Below are 17,791 nucleotides of genomic sequence, written 5' to 3' on the forward strand. Positions count from 1 at the left end.
AGCAGTCAAGTACAACATCTCAAAGAAAGCACCAACTTAATATATATATAAATGCCCACTTATACATATTTAATAGCTTACATTCCCACGTCATTAAGCATCTTCTATTGCCCTCAAGAACTCTTGTTACAGAAGACTTAATATAAGGCAGCTCTCTTTATAACAATAAATCTGAATGTCCAATTTTTCAACAAAGAAAATATCTACTTAAATAAAAGAACTCTAAAAAAAATCAAGATAAAGTACAGTGCATACCTTCCCTCCTTTCATGACGCCGATCATGAGACTGGGAAGTTCGTTCATGATCATGCCTCCCTTTCTCTCGCATTGGAGAGCGATGTCTTGGAGGACTTTGCTTTCTCTGAGGAGAAGACAGAGAATGTGAAGCATAAGGAGAAGCAGAGCGTCGTAAAGGTGGAGTTATTGTCCTCTGATAAGATGGGGAAGGAGTTCTTTTTCGACGAGGAGAAGGAGAATGTCTTTGAATAGATGATCCTGATTGTGAGGAAGATGAGTGATGTCTAGAAGATATAGGAGAATGATGCTGTCCTGCTGGAGAGGTAGACCTGTAAAGAAAAACAACAACAATAAAAAACATGTTCAAGAGCCTTCATTTCTAGCCAAAGGAAAATCTTTAAAAACAAAAAAACTGAATGTAAAAGTTAAAGCTAAAAGTGTGAATAATAATTCCATGATAAATTTTAATTCACAATGCTGTAAAATAATTATTAAGTTGATTTTTAAAGATTTGATTGATTTTTAAGTCAGCTTAAGGGAACAATTCTAGATCAGATATGCATTGCCTTTCTCCCAAGCTTTGGCTCAGAAGCACACATCCTTTTCCAGGTAACATTCTCCCTAAGCACAGATGGTCTTACCCTCACTTAAAGTATAGAATTCGCTCTTATTAGAGATAATCTCTGACAGTGTGAACAGGTACTTGGAGGGGGGAACCCACAAAGAGCTAAAGAGAAAACATACTAGTCAAGATCTAGATAGAAAGCAGCTGGGAGAATGTCTGTAATTCAAAGCCATGGGAAAAGGGAAAAGCTACCACGAGCTAAGCCAAACTTAAAGTCTGTACTGACTGGGTTGACATTTAGGAAGGGAAAACAATGCCTGGGTTAAGGAAAGGACATACTGTTTATACTGTCTTTATCTTAAACAACCTGCCTTCACTCTTGGGCAGCACAAATTGAAATTTAGTTTGTAAGTCTTGGTTTAACTAAGGCTTCCTCTACTCCCTTCAAATCATCTTCTTTCACTGCTGCCAGAGAAATAACTTATAACCTCACGAAGCACATCTGAAGCACTCCTACAATCTGTTATGTCGTAGGCCCTGTCTACAATGAATATGCAAAATGTGTGTGTGATGGAGAGCTGGAATACACACATTTGTGCAATAACTAAAACGAAACAGGACCAATGTTTAAAAAATAATATTTCAGACATCACAAATCCAGATAAGTATCATATCCCTCAAAGCAATCATTTTGAGGGCTAGATGTTTGCTCAAAGAAATTCTGAAGTTCTAGTCAAAGTATTTTAGAATTAACTTCAGTGCCTATGATAAATACTTTTTAACATCTGCAATGATGGCAAAATCATTATTAATCCTAAACCAGGGTTTCTCAATCTTGGCACTACTGACGTTTTGTATTCAAGTAATTCTTTGTGATGGCGAGTTGTCCTGTCCATTGAAGGATTTTTAGCAGCATCTCTGGCCTCTATCCACAAGAGGCTAGTACCATCCCCTTCCCACCCCCATCGATGACAATAAAAAATTACTCCAGACATTGCCAAACATCCCCAGGGAGGCAAAATCACCCCTGGTTGAGAACTGCTGCCCTAAACTATGTTGTTTATAACTGATGCCTTAATAGACTTTTATCAATAAAAGGTTGAAATTTACAAAATATATGTTACTGAGTCAGGAGAGTGAACCAATATATTGGAAAGAATTTTGCAGAACAAGGATTTAAGCAGATAAACAAAAACACCTTTTGGATAACAGCTGACTAAAAAAGTTAAAGTCAGCTAAGGAGAATACCACATTCACCTAAACATTCTACTTATCTGTGATTCCACTAAACCTTCATGCTTTTAATAAAAATTGTTACTCTTTTCTCATATAAAAAAATAAGCCATAAGCCACTATAACTTAATTGACTCTAAACAGAAATTTGTTCACTTACAGATATGAGTAGAAATGCTCAATGGGTCTTACCCAAATTTGGAAAACCATTTATGATCAATGGCCATTCAAATGCATTTTACTGAACAGAAAAATCATTGCAAGACTGAGAATTAGAATGACTCGTTTGGTGGTTTCCAGTTTCAATTTCATTAAGTTCTAGTCCATTTGGAAATACCTAAATAGACAAAATAAAGAATGTGGCTCTCCACTGAACCAACATTTTGGTTAGTTTTGAGTTTATTTCTGGGGTATATGCAAAATTGTTTCAAGAATGTCTACAATATCTTTTGGTGATTAGTTCACAGAACTTAAAAAGTAAAGTATATACTATACTTTATAATACTATCTTTAAAAAACACATTATAGTACAATCACATTTCTATTCAAATCTGGTGTTTAATAGCACGGAGGAAAAAACTTCAGTTCAAGCTGAGGACAATCAAGCTATCATATTAAGGTCAGAGCACCAATGTGTTGTTAAGTTATGGCTTCAACATTTTAACCTTATTTTTCTTCTTACTCATCCTCAGGGAAAAAAAAGTTTAAAAAAATTGTTGATTTAATTTAAGCCTCTGTTATATACTGAATGTTTGTGTCCCCCCAAATGTATATGCTGAAACCCTTACTCTCAATGTGATGGTATTTGGAGGTGGGGCTTTTGGGAGTAATTAGGTTTAGATGAGATCCTGAGGGTGGGGCCCCCATGATGGGATTAGTATCCTTGTAAGAAGAGGAAGAAACCAGAGCTCTTTCTCTCTCTGTCCCCGCCCTGTGAGGACACAGCAAGAAGACAGCCATCTATGAACCAGGAAGTGGGCCCTCACCAGGAAACAAATCTGCCAGCACCTTGCCCTTGGACTTCCCAGCCTCTAGACCAGTGAGAAATAAATATCTGTTGTTTAAGCTACCCAGTCTATGGTATTTTATAACAGCAGACCAAGTTGCCTTAGACAGCATCTTTACATTTTCCTCTGTTACCACTCTTTTAAAAGTCTGATGCCTGAAGAATAGTGAAAAGAGAAGATCTGTTAGGTAAACAAGATGGGTCAAATTATGGATGTAAGCCTAACTGGACCTAGACCTATGTACATATAACAGATGTGACTCTAAGAAATAAAACTGTCCTGAAATCTGATCAAAATTATTAGTACTTTGGCTTCTAGACTATTGCAGAGATATATTAAAATACATTTCCACTTAGAACAACAGTAATTTTGGATTAACTAATCTTATACTCTAGAATTGGCTGGTTTCTTCTCTGAGGAGAGAAAAGAGGTACATTTGAAATTCAAATAAAGAAAAAAGGCAAGTTTACTGCATGAAGAAGCTCAATACCTTAAAACAGAAATCCGTATACTGTCAGCAAGAGCACTGTGATTTATAGCACATAGGGAAAGCTGATCTTTAGCCTGACTTGATTCTAATCAAAAGCTTTTTAATGTTGCTATAATTAGGACATAACGTAGAATGAGAATATTTAGGGTATATTTCATTTGAGGAAAAATGTGAAAGGTTAAGAAATTTAAAAAGAGAATCTCCTCTCATCCAAGATGCAAGTAATTTTACCTACAAGCTAATGTTTATACCCTAGACTTTCTTAAAATTACTAACACCAATTTTTCTCACTAAATGGTTTCTATTTCTCAAATACAAAAATATGTTTACATGATATAACTAACATTCATAATTCAACCTTTAAAATCATCATACAAAAAGCATAATTTTTATAAAAAAACAAATGGACTACAGACACTATTAAAATCACTTCTATTTTCAGTGGTAAAATACAACATGCTATACATTTCACACACAGAAATATTTAGGTTCTATTATTTTACATAAGAAATTTATTCTTATTAAAATAATGTCACTTTAATTCACTGAACAAATATTAAGGGAGCACCTTCTATGCTCCAAGCATTATTTTTGCTGCTGAGGATATAGCACCAAAGAAGTGAAGAAGACAGATTTCAAAGCCACTCACATAATAATGATAATACTAATAATAACAATAGCAGATAACATGTACATTGCTACTATATGTACGACATTGTTTTAAATGCTTTACATATATTAACTCATTTCATCTTTATGACGACAACCCTATGAGGTAACTGAGACAGAAAGGATTGAAAACCAGTCTCTTAATTACAGAGCCCAGAAGTAGACCACCAACAACAAAGCAAGGCAATTTCAGCTAATTAATGCAACGAAGTTTATAAAAGAGGGTAATGAAACAGAAACTGCTAGGTCCAAAAAAAGTATGTCAGGGGGATGTTAGGTTGCCTGGTATGGAAAGGGCCTTTACTGAGAAGATGATATCTGAACAAAGTAATGAAAATCCAAGGCAAGAGCTTTCCATGCTGAGGGCTCAGCAACCACAGAAGAGGCAGGAGGGATTATGCTATATAACAACAGAGAGAAGACAAGTGTAACTACAATTTGTGAGAGAGTCTCCTCCTGCTACTGAAAACTTCTCTGAAACCGCTTCAGAACTTTCCTCTCAAGTCTCTCATTCCATCAAGCATGTTGCACGAAGGGTAAAAGTACAATTTTTAGGGACATAAATACGATTTTAGATTTTGGCTGCAAAACAGGAATTTCTCTCTTGAGTTCAATAAATTTTCCCAATATCACACCTACAAAAGAGAGCACAAGCTTTGATCAACTGGACTAAATGTGAGAGGCTTTTTCTTTTCTTCCTAGTGTGATTATTTGGATATTTATAAAATTATTTCATTTTTAACACAAGTCTACCATAAATTTAGTATATAATATAATTATGTTCAGCTATATTACACATTTCTTTAAGTGACTTAATTTTATACCCCTAGCCTAAATTAGCATTCACATAAAAACACTTTTTAGGTCTACAGACAAGACTTAATTAAATGCAGAAAAAAAATAATGCTCCAGACAAGCATTTCCCAACCTGAATACAAAGGTTTCATTTTAATATGAAAAGATTTGCATATCCTTCATGATATTATTTGTGTTAATATCCAATAATTGGGAAAATATTATAAAAGATATTACAAATTCATCAATGCTTTTAAAATTTGTATTTTAAAATTATATTTTTTTTTCTTTTAGGTGTAATACTGGTATGGTGATTATATATTTTTAAGTGTCTTTCTCTTTTGGAGATTTATGCTAAAATATATACAGATGAAATGATAAGATGTCTGGAATTTCCTCCAAAATAATACAGGAGGGGAAAGGCGGACGGGGTATAGATTAAACAACAAAGACATAAGAGGATCATTATACTATTCTGTCTATTTTTATGTGTATGAAATGTTTCCTAATAATAATGTTAATGTAACATTTTTCCACCCTCTGTATATAACAGAGCAATATTAGTACACATTTACTCAAGAAACTATCAATTCAGTCTCTAGAAAATGCTTGGTGCACACTTGAACTCTTTCCTGTCCTGTGGTTCATGGCCACAGGATGAGATTCACCAGTCTAGACCATGGTATTTGAACATAAATGGTAGATACTGAATAAATCAAACAATGAATCCAATACATAGTATTTTTTGTCAAAGGTCTGAAACACTCTGAATTATTTTAATGTGTGCAATCACTGAAAGGAAATTGTCAATTTGGTGGTAATTCTACTAAACTGACCTCAAGGCCAACAAGTTTTGAATGATCAAATCTGTCTTTCAAATCTGGGTAAGACTCATGAGGGCATCTGTACTCCTATGAAGAAGTAAGTAGATTCCATATTCAGGTAATTACAATGAAGTAATTAAAAAAAAACTAGTTATGCTCTTACTACTATCTTCTCACTTAAGTACAAAATTCTGCAACCTAGCATTTTGAATAAAACATATTACCCATCAGTAAAACCATATTGAACCAAATGTCCAGCAGAACGAAAGATATGCAGTCGTTAGTTAACTTCTCTGGTTAACTACTATCCAAAAAGTGTTTATGTCTGCTTAAGCCCTTGTTCTTAAACTACATTAACATCGGTTCATGTTCCTGATTCAGCAAAGTTAAAGGATAGTCATGCGTTGCTTAACGATGGGGATACGTTCTGAGAAACGCGTCGTTAGGCAATTTTGTCCTTGTGCGAACATCACAGAGCGTACTTACACAAACCTAGATAGTATAGCCTACTACAAACCTAGGCTATATGGTACTAATCTTATGGGACCACCACATATGCAGCCCATCATTCACCAAAACATCATTATGCAGAGCATGACCTATATAGAATACAGATTTTCACTGATAAAGAAGCTATTACAGGTCCACTGAAACATCACTGTAAACATCCAGTTTAGGATTATCCAGATGTAATAGATGTAATAGATTAGGAATATTGATACTCATGACATACTCCCTTCACAAGTGATCTTCTGACTAAATATCTAATTTGAACGTAATCTTCCTGTGAGTTATATCTCTTCTAAAACAAATTACAGAATAAAGATGATTTAGTTAAGCTGAGTTCCAGGTAACCAAGATTTTAGTATTTTCTGTACAGAGCACATCATGGAAAGTTTATTTTAAAAAATATTATGGGAAATTGCTACATTTTCTCAAAGCAGAGTAGTTAAAATAAATCCATAAGGCTTTTTTTTTTTTTTTGGATAAACAACTGGAATTCAGATTTTGATCAATGTTGCATAAATAAATGATAGCTGAGTAAAGTCTACTGGTCAAATTGGAAGACAACTGATAATAAAATTCTTTTAAGATCTGTGGCCTCCAAACTATTCACTTCAAAAGCAACTACACGACAGAATTTAGTATTATTGAAATTAACCATATTTTGGGAACAGAGAATATTCTTAACAAAGTTGATGTGGCTAATGAAGGTTTAGAAGGGAAGTACTCACATCCTCATTGCCAGATCAGTGATAGAAGCCTAAAGAATGATTAATAATTCTTAAAATTTTTTGAAGAGAGGGGAAATCATGAATTTTTCTGGGAGGCTATTGGCACACAGGCAAAATTTTACCCACACATCAAGAAATTTGCAGCTCTGTAAAATCCACCAGTGGATCTCAGGTTAGGAGCCCCTGATCTAGAAGGCTGTAGAACTGAGACAGAAGACAGGGAGATGGACTTAAAGTCATAGGATCATGTGGCTTTGTTGCATCATCTGTCCCTCATGTATGCATACTCTTTTAGTAACTTACTAGGGAGCCATCCTTTAAGAAATGTAAGCAATCCGCTCTATCCAACAGGCCCAGTAAGTCTTTCTTACTTGGAAGGAAGAGAAAAAGAATATCCATTTTCTGAAAGATATTACTATACATACACCTGATTACTATATTACTTCCACCCATAGTAACAAAGCTTCTGACGACATTTTTGTTCACTGCTGCATCACCAGCTTTTAGAACAGTGCCTACCACTAGGTATTTCAATAACTATTGGATGAATAAACAAATTAGCATACTTTTACTTAAGCATAATACATCCTAAGAATCTAAATACTCCTAATAAGCCCATATGACATCTAAATTAATTTTAAAGGGCAATTTTCTTCAAAAGGAATTTAGATACTAACCTTTAATTACATATCCCACCAATCTGAAAGCAGCGACAAAGATTCTTAACACACTGTTTGGTTTTAGAATTAATAAATTCTTTATTCACAGTAATGTAGGTAAAATAACAGGTCTACCTTAAAAAAAAACCCAGAATTAAATTAACTCCTCCTAAATCAAAATGCCCTTTTTCAGCCTTGTCAAATGTGACTTCAGAGCTCCAGTGCAACTCTGGTATCCATTCAGTCTTTCAGTACTCCTAGCTCTGCTGCTTCATTTCCTTAGACAAAGGAAATAAATCAAGTCCAGATTTTTCTACATAATCAGTAACAGGTACATCGTAGGCATACCTTGTTGCTCCTGGTGGAGAGAGCCAGGGAGAAAAACTAGAAGATGAAGAATCAACCTGTGTAATACTCAGTTCCTCATAACACAAAAAATGTGTTACCATTTCAATGGTGAACTATATAGAGATATATGTTAAGAATCACCTCTCAGAGATTTCTGGGTCAAAATAACAAGACAAGAACCATTAGAGAAGAATAAAGACTTCATCATGTAAATCTGCAAGAACATTTAACATAATTTATATCTGATTTGCATGTGATTTTCAAAAACATACCTACTGGATTGAATAAAATACAGAGCATATTTTAGGAAAATATGTTTAAGAATAGTAGATGCTCCAGTTAACTATTCTCTTATTGCTCCAATAAGACACAGTGTTGCCAGATCCTAGCAACAGCTGACAGAATCATTCTGGTTCTTCTACGTCACCACAGGAGGAGAGGAAAAAAAAAAAAACAGATTCATCTAAATAAGTTAGACAAGATGATCTCTTATAAAGACACAGAAAGGGCTAGGCTTATCCCTAAAATCATTTTTTGTGAAAAAACTAGGTTTTGTTGAACTTATAAAGCTATATTAACTGCTTACTAGGTGGATAATTTATCCTGAATGATATTACAAAGACCAGTTCACAGAGCTTGCCAGATAACCCTGCTTTTACTCTAATAATCTTGTTACTTAATAACATGAACAGAAATGGCATCTCTCGAGTGTAGCAAAGACTGCAATGACTGAATTATTCCCAACACCCATTCTCTCCTGGTTCTTTAGCAACTCCAATTTTATTTGGATCAGTTATATGCCCAGCTAAATGATTACATTTCCAAGACTCCCTCGTAGCTAGATGTAGCCATTTGACTAAATTCTGACCAATAAGATGTAAGGGGACATAGTGTGTGAGACTTCCAGGAAGATTAGGCTTTCTTCCCTTAATTTTTTCTGCTGTCTGGAATATGGATGTAAAGGCTAAAGCATCAGCAGTCATATTCAACCATCAGATAACCTTGAAAAAAGAAGCACGCACAAGGAAGACAGCCAGTACCTGGATCCTCAGTGGACTTCGTGTAACAGTGTAACCAGTCTTGGACTCTCTCCCTCTGAGCATCTTTAAATGAGAGAATAAATCCCAATTTATGGTTCCCAAACTTTGCTAACACTAGAATCAGCCAGTGAACTTTTAAAAATCTGGACACCAATGTTGCTCCCTATACTAAGTAAATCAGAATATCTGGGGATTGGAATCAGGCATCAATATTTTTAAAGACTCTCAGGTGATTCCAACATGTAGCAAAGTTTGGGCACCCTTGCCTTATGTACTTAAGCCCCCTAAACTGTCCTTATTACTAACAGCTGATTCTAAATCTAACTGATACCGCATAAGTATCAGTTAAAAAAAAAGTAGAAAGCTTAGAAAAAACTAAGTATCCTTATGGCTACATTCTATTAACTATGTAGTTTAAGTGAAAACCTGTAAATGGAAAGACATTTTAAATATGACAAGATGCTTTAATTTATTACTAAAGTAGGAAAATAAAGATATATTTTCTGAGCACTTTGCTTATTTTTTTTAAGCATTATCTCATTTAATATCCTCACCTCAACAACAAGGCAGTATCATGCATATTCTACAGTTGAAAAAATAGAGGCTCACAGAAAACCAACAACTTATTCAGGGTCTCACATCAAGTAACTGGCAGAGCCAAGATACAAGTTCCTATCTGCATAACTTCAAGGTTTGTGCATTTTCCATTACACTGTAACTCAAGAAGAAAAGAGACTGAGAGCCCACTAAAGAGTTATGTTTTGTCTTGAGCACATACTAATTTCATGAAAGAATAAATTTGAAAACTACTTAAAAAAAAATAAAGAGGGAAAAGCATCCCTATCAAATCTGTAACCATTACATAAATCTTGTGAACAAGAAAAATATTACCTCCAAGTTGATTTTTATAAAAAAGATATTTGTTCTTAAGCAGCATTAAATAAATGAATTTTAAAAATCAAGAGTTCATAATTTGTCCATTTTGAAAATAGACCTTTAAGAAGTACTATCTTTAGAGCAAAGAAAAACTGGGTTATGAGAAATAATTTATTAAATATACAGAATCTAAATTAGTTAATTCAGTGACCTAAACTCTAAATTTTGAAACAATTATTACATTTCAAAATGAACAGATTTTCAGAAGAGTCTCAGATCTTTCACTGGCCAGCTCTTTTTTATAATTCTATTTATATCAAAAAGTTAATGGTTATTAACAGACAAAAGATCAATAAGGAAATATGGGATTGAACATCATTATAGATCAACCGGGCTGAACAGACATTTAAAGAACACTCCACCCAACCACAGCAGAATATACATTCTTCTCAAGTGCACTTGGAATGTTCTTCAGGACAGATCACATTTTAGGCCACAAAACAAGTCTTAACAAATTCACGAAGACGAAAATCATACAAAGTATGTTTTCTGATCATAATGGGACTAGAAATCAATAGCACGAGAACATCTGGAAAATCCACAAATATGTGGAAATCAAACAACCCACTCTTAAACAGTCAGTAAGTCAAAGATGATGTCACAAGAGAAAGTAGAAAATAACCTGAGACAAATGAAAATGAAAACACTACATATCAAAACTTATGAGACGCAGCGAAAGCAGTGGTAAGAGGAAAGTTTATAGCAATAAATGAGTAAATTAAAAATTAAAAAGATCTCAAATTAACAACTTAACTTTACAACTCAAGAAACCACAAAAAGAACCAGCTAAATCCAAAGCAAGCAGAAGGAAGGAAATAATAAAGATTAGAGCAGAGATGAATGTAATAAAGAAAAACAACCGACATAATCAACAAAACTATGTTGGATTTTTGAAAAGATCAACAAAATTGACAAATCCTTAGCTAGATTAACTAAGAGAAAAAAGAGAAGACCCAAATAAATAAAATCAGGAAAGAGGGGTCAATACAATAGATGCCACAGAAATAAAAATGATTATAAGTGAATACCTTGAATGACTGTACACTAACAACTTGGATAACTTAGAAACAATGGATAAATTCCTAGAAACACACAACCTACCCAGACTGAATCATTAAGAAAGAAAAAATATAAACAGACCAATAATGAGTAAGGAGATTGAATTGGTAATTAAAAACTCCCAAGAAAAAAAACCCCAGGACCTGATGGCTTCACTGGAGAATTCTACCAAACAATTAAAAGATTAACACCAATCCTTGGGAACTCTTCCAAAACCTGAAGAAGAGGGAATATTAAATTTAATTCTAATTAAAAGGATTATACACCATGACCAAGTGGGATTTATTCCTGGAATGCTAGAATGGTTCAACAGTGGGAAATGAATCAATGTACTACACCACATTAAAAGAATGATAGGAAAAAAAAAAAAATCACATGATCATCTCAATAGATGAAGGAAAAATATTGACAAAATTCAACACTTTTTCATGATAAACACAACACTCAACAAACTAGGAATAGAAAGAAACCATTTCAATAGAACAAAGGCCATTTATGAAAAGCCCACAGCAAACACCATTTAAATGGTGAAAGACTGAACATTTTCCCTCTAAGATCAGGAACAAGGCAAAGATGCCTACTTTCACACTTCTATTCAACACAGTATTCGAAAGTTTTAGCCACAGGAATTAGTCAAGAAAAAGAAATAAAAGGCATCCAAACTGGAAAGGGAGAAGAAAATTATCTCCATTCGCAGATGGCATGATTTTATATGTAAAAAAGCCTATAGATTCCACAAGAAAAAAAAACTGTTAGAACTAATAAATTCAGCAAAGTTGCAAGACACAAAATCAACACACGAGAATCAGTTGTGTTTCTATATGCTAACAACGAACAACCTGAAAAGGAAATTAAAAACAATCCTATTTATGAAAGCATAAAAAAGAATAAAATACTTAGACATAAACCTAACCACCAAGGAGGTCAAATATAGGACTTGTATAATGAAAACTACAAAACACTGCTGAAAGAAATTAAAGACACAAATAAAAGGAAAGACATTCCATGTTCATAAATTGGAAGACTTAATATTGTTAAGGTGTCCATACTACCCAGTGATCTATAGATTAGATGCAATCCCTATCAAAATCCCAATGGCATTTTTTGCAGAAATATAAAAATTCATCCTAAAATTTATATGGAATTTCATGGGATCCTGAATAATCAAAATAATTTTGAAAAGGAAGAAGAAAGTTAGAAGACTCACATTTCCTGATTTCAAAATGTATTATAAAGCTAGACTATTCAAAACAGTGTGGTATCAGCATAAAGAGAAACAAATAGACCAATGGAGTAGAATATAGAGCCCAGAAATAAATCCTTGCATATATGGTCAAATGATCTTCAAGAAGAGTGCCAAGACCACTCAACAGGGAAAGGAGAATTCTTTAAAAAAATGGTGCTGGGAAAACTGGTTATCTACACACAAAAAATGAAGTTGGACCCTTACACCATATACAAAAATTAACTCAAAAGGGATTAAAGACCTAAATGTAAGATCTAAAATTATACAACTCCTACAAGAAAGCACAGAGGGAAAGTTCATGACATTGGAGTTGGCAATGATTTCTTGGATACCAAAAGCACAGGCAATAAAAACAAAAATAGACAAATGGGACTACACCAAACTTAAAAACTTCTGTGCATCAAAGGACACTATTAACAGAGTGAAAGGGTAACCTACAAAAAGGGAGAAAATATTTGCAAATTATACATCTGATATAGGATTAATATCCCGAATATATAATGGATTCCTACAACTCAACAACAAAAATCCACTCAATTCAAAACTAGGTTAGGGGCCGGCCCAGTGGCGCACGCAGTTAAATGCGCACGCTCCACTGTAGCAGCCCGGGGTTTGCCGGTTCGGATCCCGGGCGTGCACCGACACACTGCTTGGCAGGCCATGCTGTGGCAGCATCCCATATAAAGTGGAGGAAGATGGGCACGGATGTTAGGCCAGGGCCAGTCTTCCTCAGCAGAAAAAGAGGAGGATTGGCAGATGTTAGCACAGGGCTGATCTCCTCACACACACAAAAAATAGGTTAAAGACTTAATAGACATTACTCCAAAGATGATATACGAATGGCCAATAAGCATATGAAAACATGCTCAACATCACTAATCATCAGTGAAATGCAAATCAAAACCACCTCACACCCATTAGGATGGCTAATATCTAAAATACAGAAAAGAACAAATACTGCTGAGGATGTGGAGAAACGAACCCTTGTACACTGTTGGTGGGATTGCAAAATGGTGCAACTGGTAAGGAAAACAGTATGAAAGTTCCTCAAAGAAAATAGAACTGCCATAGGATCCAGCAATCTCACTTCTGAGTACATATCCAAAAGAACTGAAAGGGTCTTGAGGAGATATTTGCACACCCATGTTCACAGCAGCACTATTCACAACAGCCAAGAGGTAGAAGCAATCCACATAAACAAAATGTATTATCTACAGACAATGGAATATTATTCAGCTTTCAAAAGGAAGGTAAATCCTGTCATATGCTACAACATGGATGAACTCTGAAGACATTAGTATGCTAAGTGAAATAAGCCAGTCACAAAAAGACAAAATGATCCCATTTACATAAGGCAGCATCTAAAGTTGTCAAATTCACAGAAACAGAAAGTAGAATGGTGGTTACTAGGGGCTGGGGGGCTAGAGGTGAGAGGGGAGGGAAAGGGAGTTGTTTAATGGGTTTAGTTTCAGATTTGCAAGATGAAAAAGTTTTGGAGATCTGTTCACATGACAATGTGAATGTACTTTACACTACTTAACTGTACACTTAAAAATGGTTAAGATGGGGGCTGGCCTGGTGGTGTAGTGGTTAAGTCTGCACACTCTACTTCGGCGGCCTGGGGTTTGCAGATTCGGATCTCGGGCGCAGACCTATGCACCATTCATCAAGCCATGCTGTGGCAGGCATTCCACAAATAAAGTAGAGGAAGAGATGTTAGCCCAGGGCCAATCTTCCTCAGCAAAAAGAGGAGGCTTGGCAACAGATGTTAGCTCAGGGCTAATGTTCCTCACCAAAAAATAAAAATAAAAATAAATAAAGGTTAAGATGGAAATTTTATGTGTTTTTTTGTTTTGTTTTGTTTTTGGTGAGGAAAATTAGCCCTGAGCTAACATCTGTGCCAATCTTCCTCTATTTTGTATGTGGGTTGCTGCCACAGTATGGCTTGACAAGTGGTGTACGTCCGCACCCGGGATCCGAACCTGTGAACCTGGGCCGCCAAAGTGGAGCACGCCGGTCTTAACCATTATGCCACAGGCCTGGCCCCAGACATTTTATGGTTTTTAATCACAATAAAAAATTAAAAAATAATTTTTTTAAGTTCATGTGTATTGAGTTATCCATCATTCAATACGAGAATTATTAAATACACATACAGATTTAAAAACACTAAAAAAATCCATTATAGTAATGCCTAAAATCTTCTGAAAAGTTATTTTAGATACTACAAAAGTAAGACTGTTAAAAACATACAATCCTACTTACCTTGGCTTTTCTCTTTTTTCCCTTTGTCTTTCAAAATCTCGTCCTCTGTCCTTTCCATCTCTTGGTTTTTCTTCTATCCTATCTTTTACTTTATACTTTTCTTTATATTTTTTCCCCAGAGCAATATCTTCCTGCATAGGAGGGGGTGGACTAGGAGTGCGAGGTCCTTTCTTCTTACTTTGGTTGCTTTTTGAATTCCTGAAGGTAACACAAAGCTCTCATTAGAGGTCCAAATATTTTTGGAAGGTCAAATGGATATTTTTTTCTTTTTAACAAAGCACGTTTTAAAAATGGTAGCGTTCTTCTCAATAACTTGCCTTTTACTATTTTGTATATTTGTAATCAATATCCAGAAAAAAATAAATAACACACAGAAGTGAGTAAAAACTTAATTTACTTACTACTTATTTCATTAACACTGCTTATTATATAATTTTAAAGGGTAGGTTTCTGAGAAAAAATAAGGGTAGACTAGGAAGAGACGAAAGGAAGTATCATAAAATAACACAACTGCATGAACTGAATTTTTTTTTTTTTAGCTTATATAGAAAAGAAGATGAAGAAAGTAAAAATCACCTGTAATTCCACTACCTAAGGATAAGCATTGTTAACATCTTGGATATATGTCCACACTTTTCCCATGTCTCTTTCCCAACCCCCTCAATCTTATTATAAAATGTTTTGTAAAATTTTTTGTACTAAATATGGCATGGGTATCTTTCTATAACAAAAAGTAGATTTAAATAATTATTTTTATAGGCTGTATAGTATTTCCTTTAATAGATATGCCCTATAACTTCTTTAAACAATTTCATATTAAGCTTTTTTTTTTTTTTTGGTGAGGAAGATTCACTCTGAGCTAATATCTGTTGCCAATATTCTCTTTTTTTTCGCTTGAGGAAGATTAGCCCTGAGCTAAGATCTATGCCAATCCTCCTCTGTTTTGTATATGGGTTGCTGGCACAGCACAGCTTGACAGTGGTGCAGGTCCGCGCCTGGGAACCCACATACCCAGGCCACCGAAGTGGAGTGCACTGGACTAATCACTATGCCACAGGGCCAGCCCCTCATATTAAGCTTTATAGGTGTCTTCCATGCTTTCATCATTATAAAGAACACACAATTACATTTATCTATAAATGGAATCCTAAGCATTGTTAGTAAACATTCATTTAAATCTTTGAGTCTTGTTTAAGAAATCTTTCTCAACTCTTAGATTACAAAGATGGTTCCCTAAAATTGTGGAATTTTGTCTTTCACATTTAATCTACCTGGAATTGATTTCTGGATATAGATTATCATGTTTCATTTGGCACTTGAAATAATTTTATCTAAGTGGTATAACTTCGAGCCCTTATACATCCAAAATTATCTGTCTTTATCTCATACCTGAACAACAGTTTGACTGAATATAGCATTTTGTTGTCAATATCCTTTTCCCTCAGAGCTCTATAAACATCATATAATTATATATAAAATATTGTATAATAAATATAAAAGTATATATATGATATTATAATATCTTGTAGCATTTATTGTTACAGATGAAAAATCCAAAGAGACTCAATTTCTTTCCTATGCAGGTTACCTGGTTTTTCTGCTGGGATGCTTACAAAACATTATTCCTTAGAAACTAAAAATTGCATTGAGATAAATCTAGATTTTCTTTTGTTATCCTTTTCCAGCACTCAGTGAGCCATTTCAATCTGAAACCTCAAGTCTTTTACTCAATTTCTTCTATTTTTATTCCATCAATTCTCCATATGACCCAAGTCTCTCTGGTTTGCTAAATCCTAGAACTTACTTCCTGTGACCTTGAGTTCTCTAATCCCAAGATTCCTTAACTATAAAAAGGTAATGGATAGTATTTTCCTCAAAATTGCCGGTAAGATTAAAAAAGAATAAAAGTACGAAAGCAACTGACTCACGGCGGGCATTCAAAAAATTTAGCTCTCTTAGTCATTATCTCTCTTTCTTACTATTTCTTAAACCTTGCTAAGTTTAACCACCCAGCAAGTCAGAAATGACTAAAACATGACCAGATCTACTTTTTATCTTTGTCCTCTGCCAAGAACCATTATTAGCCACATATCTCATTGCATATTTATGAGATGACTCAAACTTTTTATATATCTAACAGATAAGCGATAAATGTCTGCATTTCTAAATATTTTCCCACTTAAAAGACAAAAACTAATCAATAGCTGGTATCTGTATCAAAAATTATTTAAAAAACCATTTTCAAGGGGCCAGCCCGGTGGCGCAAGCGGTTAAGTGCGCACGTTCAGCTGCGGCGGCCCGGGGTTCGCCGGTTCGGATCCTGGGTGCGCACCGACGCACCACTCGTTAAGCCATGCTGTGGCGGCGTCCCATATAAAGTGGAGGAAGACGGGCATGGATGTTAGCCCAGGGCCAGTCTTCCTCAGCAAAAAAGAGGAGGATTGGCATTGGATGTTAGCTCAGGGCTGGTCCTCCTCACAAAAAAAAAAAAAAAAACCATTTTCAAGATAAAATGATAGAGGATTTCTTGACACAAACTGTATTTTCACATTACTGCCTGTAACAGAGACTAGCTAGGTATTTACTAAACTTCTGTCCTGGGCACACTGTTGAACTATACTGGCTAGACTTTTTGGAAGTTACATGTGGCCAAGTGACCAAGTTACGTACGGCCAAAAGAATGTGAGCGGAAGTGATATACTTCCAGACCTAAATAATAAAAGACTTTCATACTCTAGGCAATTGTAAACTATATAGCTAAATAAGTACAATACTCCAATTAATTTTTTTGTTTGCACATTCTATAGTTTGGTGTCCTCAAAAACCCAAGCAAGTGGAGCCACAGTCAGAAGGAGCCTGGGGTACTGAATCTCCATGTACACAAGAGCCACCCATTAATCAGAAACACCATTTTGACTTTACTTGAGTGAGAAATAAACTTCTGTTGCGTTAAACTCACATTTTCGGATTAAGCTATTATAACAACCAGGATTATCTCAATATACTCAATAAAGTGCAGAATTTGTTCACATTACCTTCAAAAATATCTGTGGTTGGGATACACAATTATGTTACAGATATAAGGTTTTCAAGTGCCTCCCAACTGAAGGGAGCAAAAATACGTTTGCACATTTTGAAGTCAACAAGATCTTTCAACATTTTTTAAGTCAATTGATTATTCTT

The 17,791-nt window shown here is 34.8% G+C and overlaps 1 protein-coding gene across 6 annotated transcripts in view; it reads right to left on the reverse strand.

Annotated features, from left to right (window-relative positions):
• The window catches only part of ZC3H13 (zinc finger CCCH-type containing 13), a 95,997-nt gene that overhangs the window by 36,637 nt on the left and 41,569 nt on the right, over positions 1 to 17,791 (reverse strand). For all 6 annotated transcript variants that reach the window (XM_014789984.2, XM_087436049.1, XM_014789987.2 and 3 more), the window contains exons 8-9: positions 14,609 to 14,806; positions 256 to 566 (exon numbers count right to left, since the gene is read on the reverse strand). In XM_014789984.2, coding sequence (XP_014645470.1) covers positions 256 to 566; positions 14,609 to 14,806 — 509 coding nt within the window. The remainder of the gene's footprint in view (positions 1 to 255; positions 567 to 14,608; positions 14,807 to 17,791) is intronic.

The sequence above is a fragment of the Ceratotherium simum genome, chromosome 10 (assembly GCF_057802395.1).
Source record: "Ceratotherium simum simum isolate JZ-2026a chromosome 10, ASM5780239v1, whole genome shotgun sequence".
Taxonomy (NCBI): domain Eukaryota; kingdom Metazoa; phylum Chordata; class Mammalia; order Perissodactyla; family Rhinocerotidae; genus Ceratotherium; species Ceratotherium simum.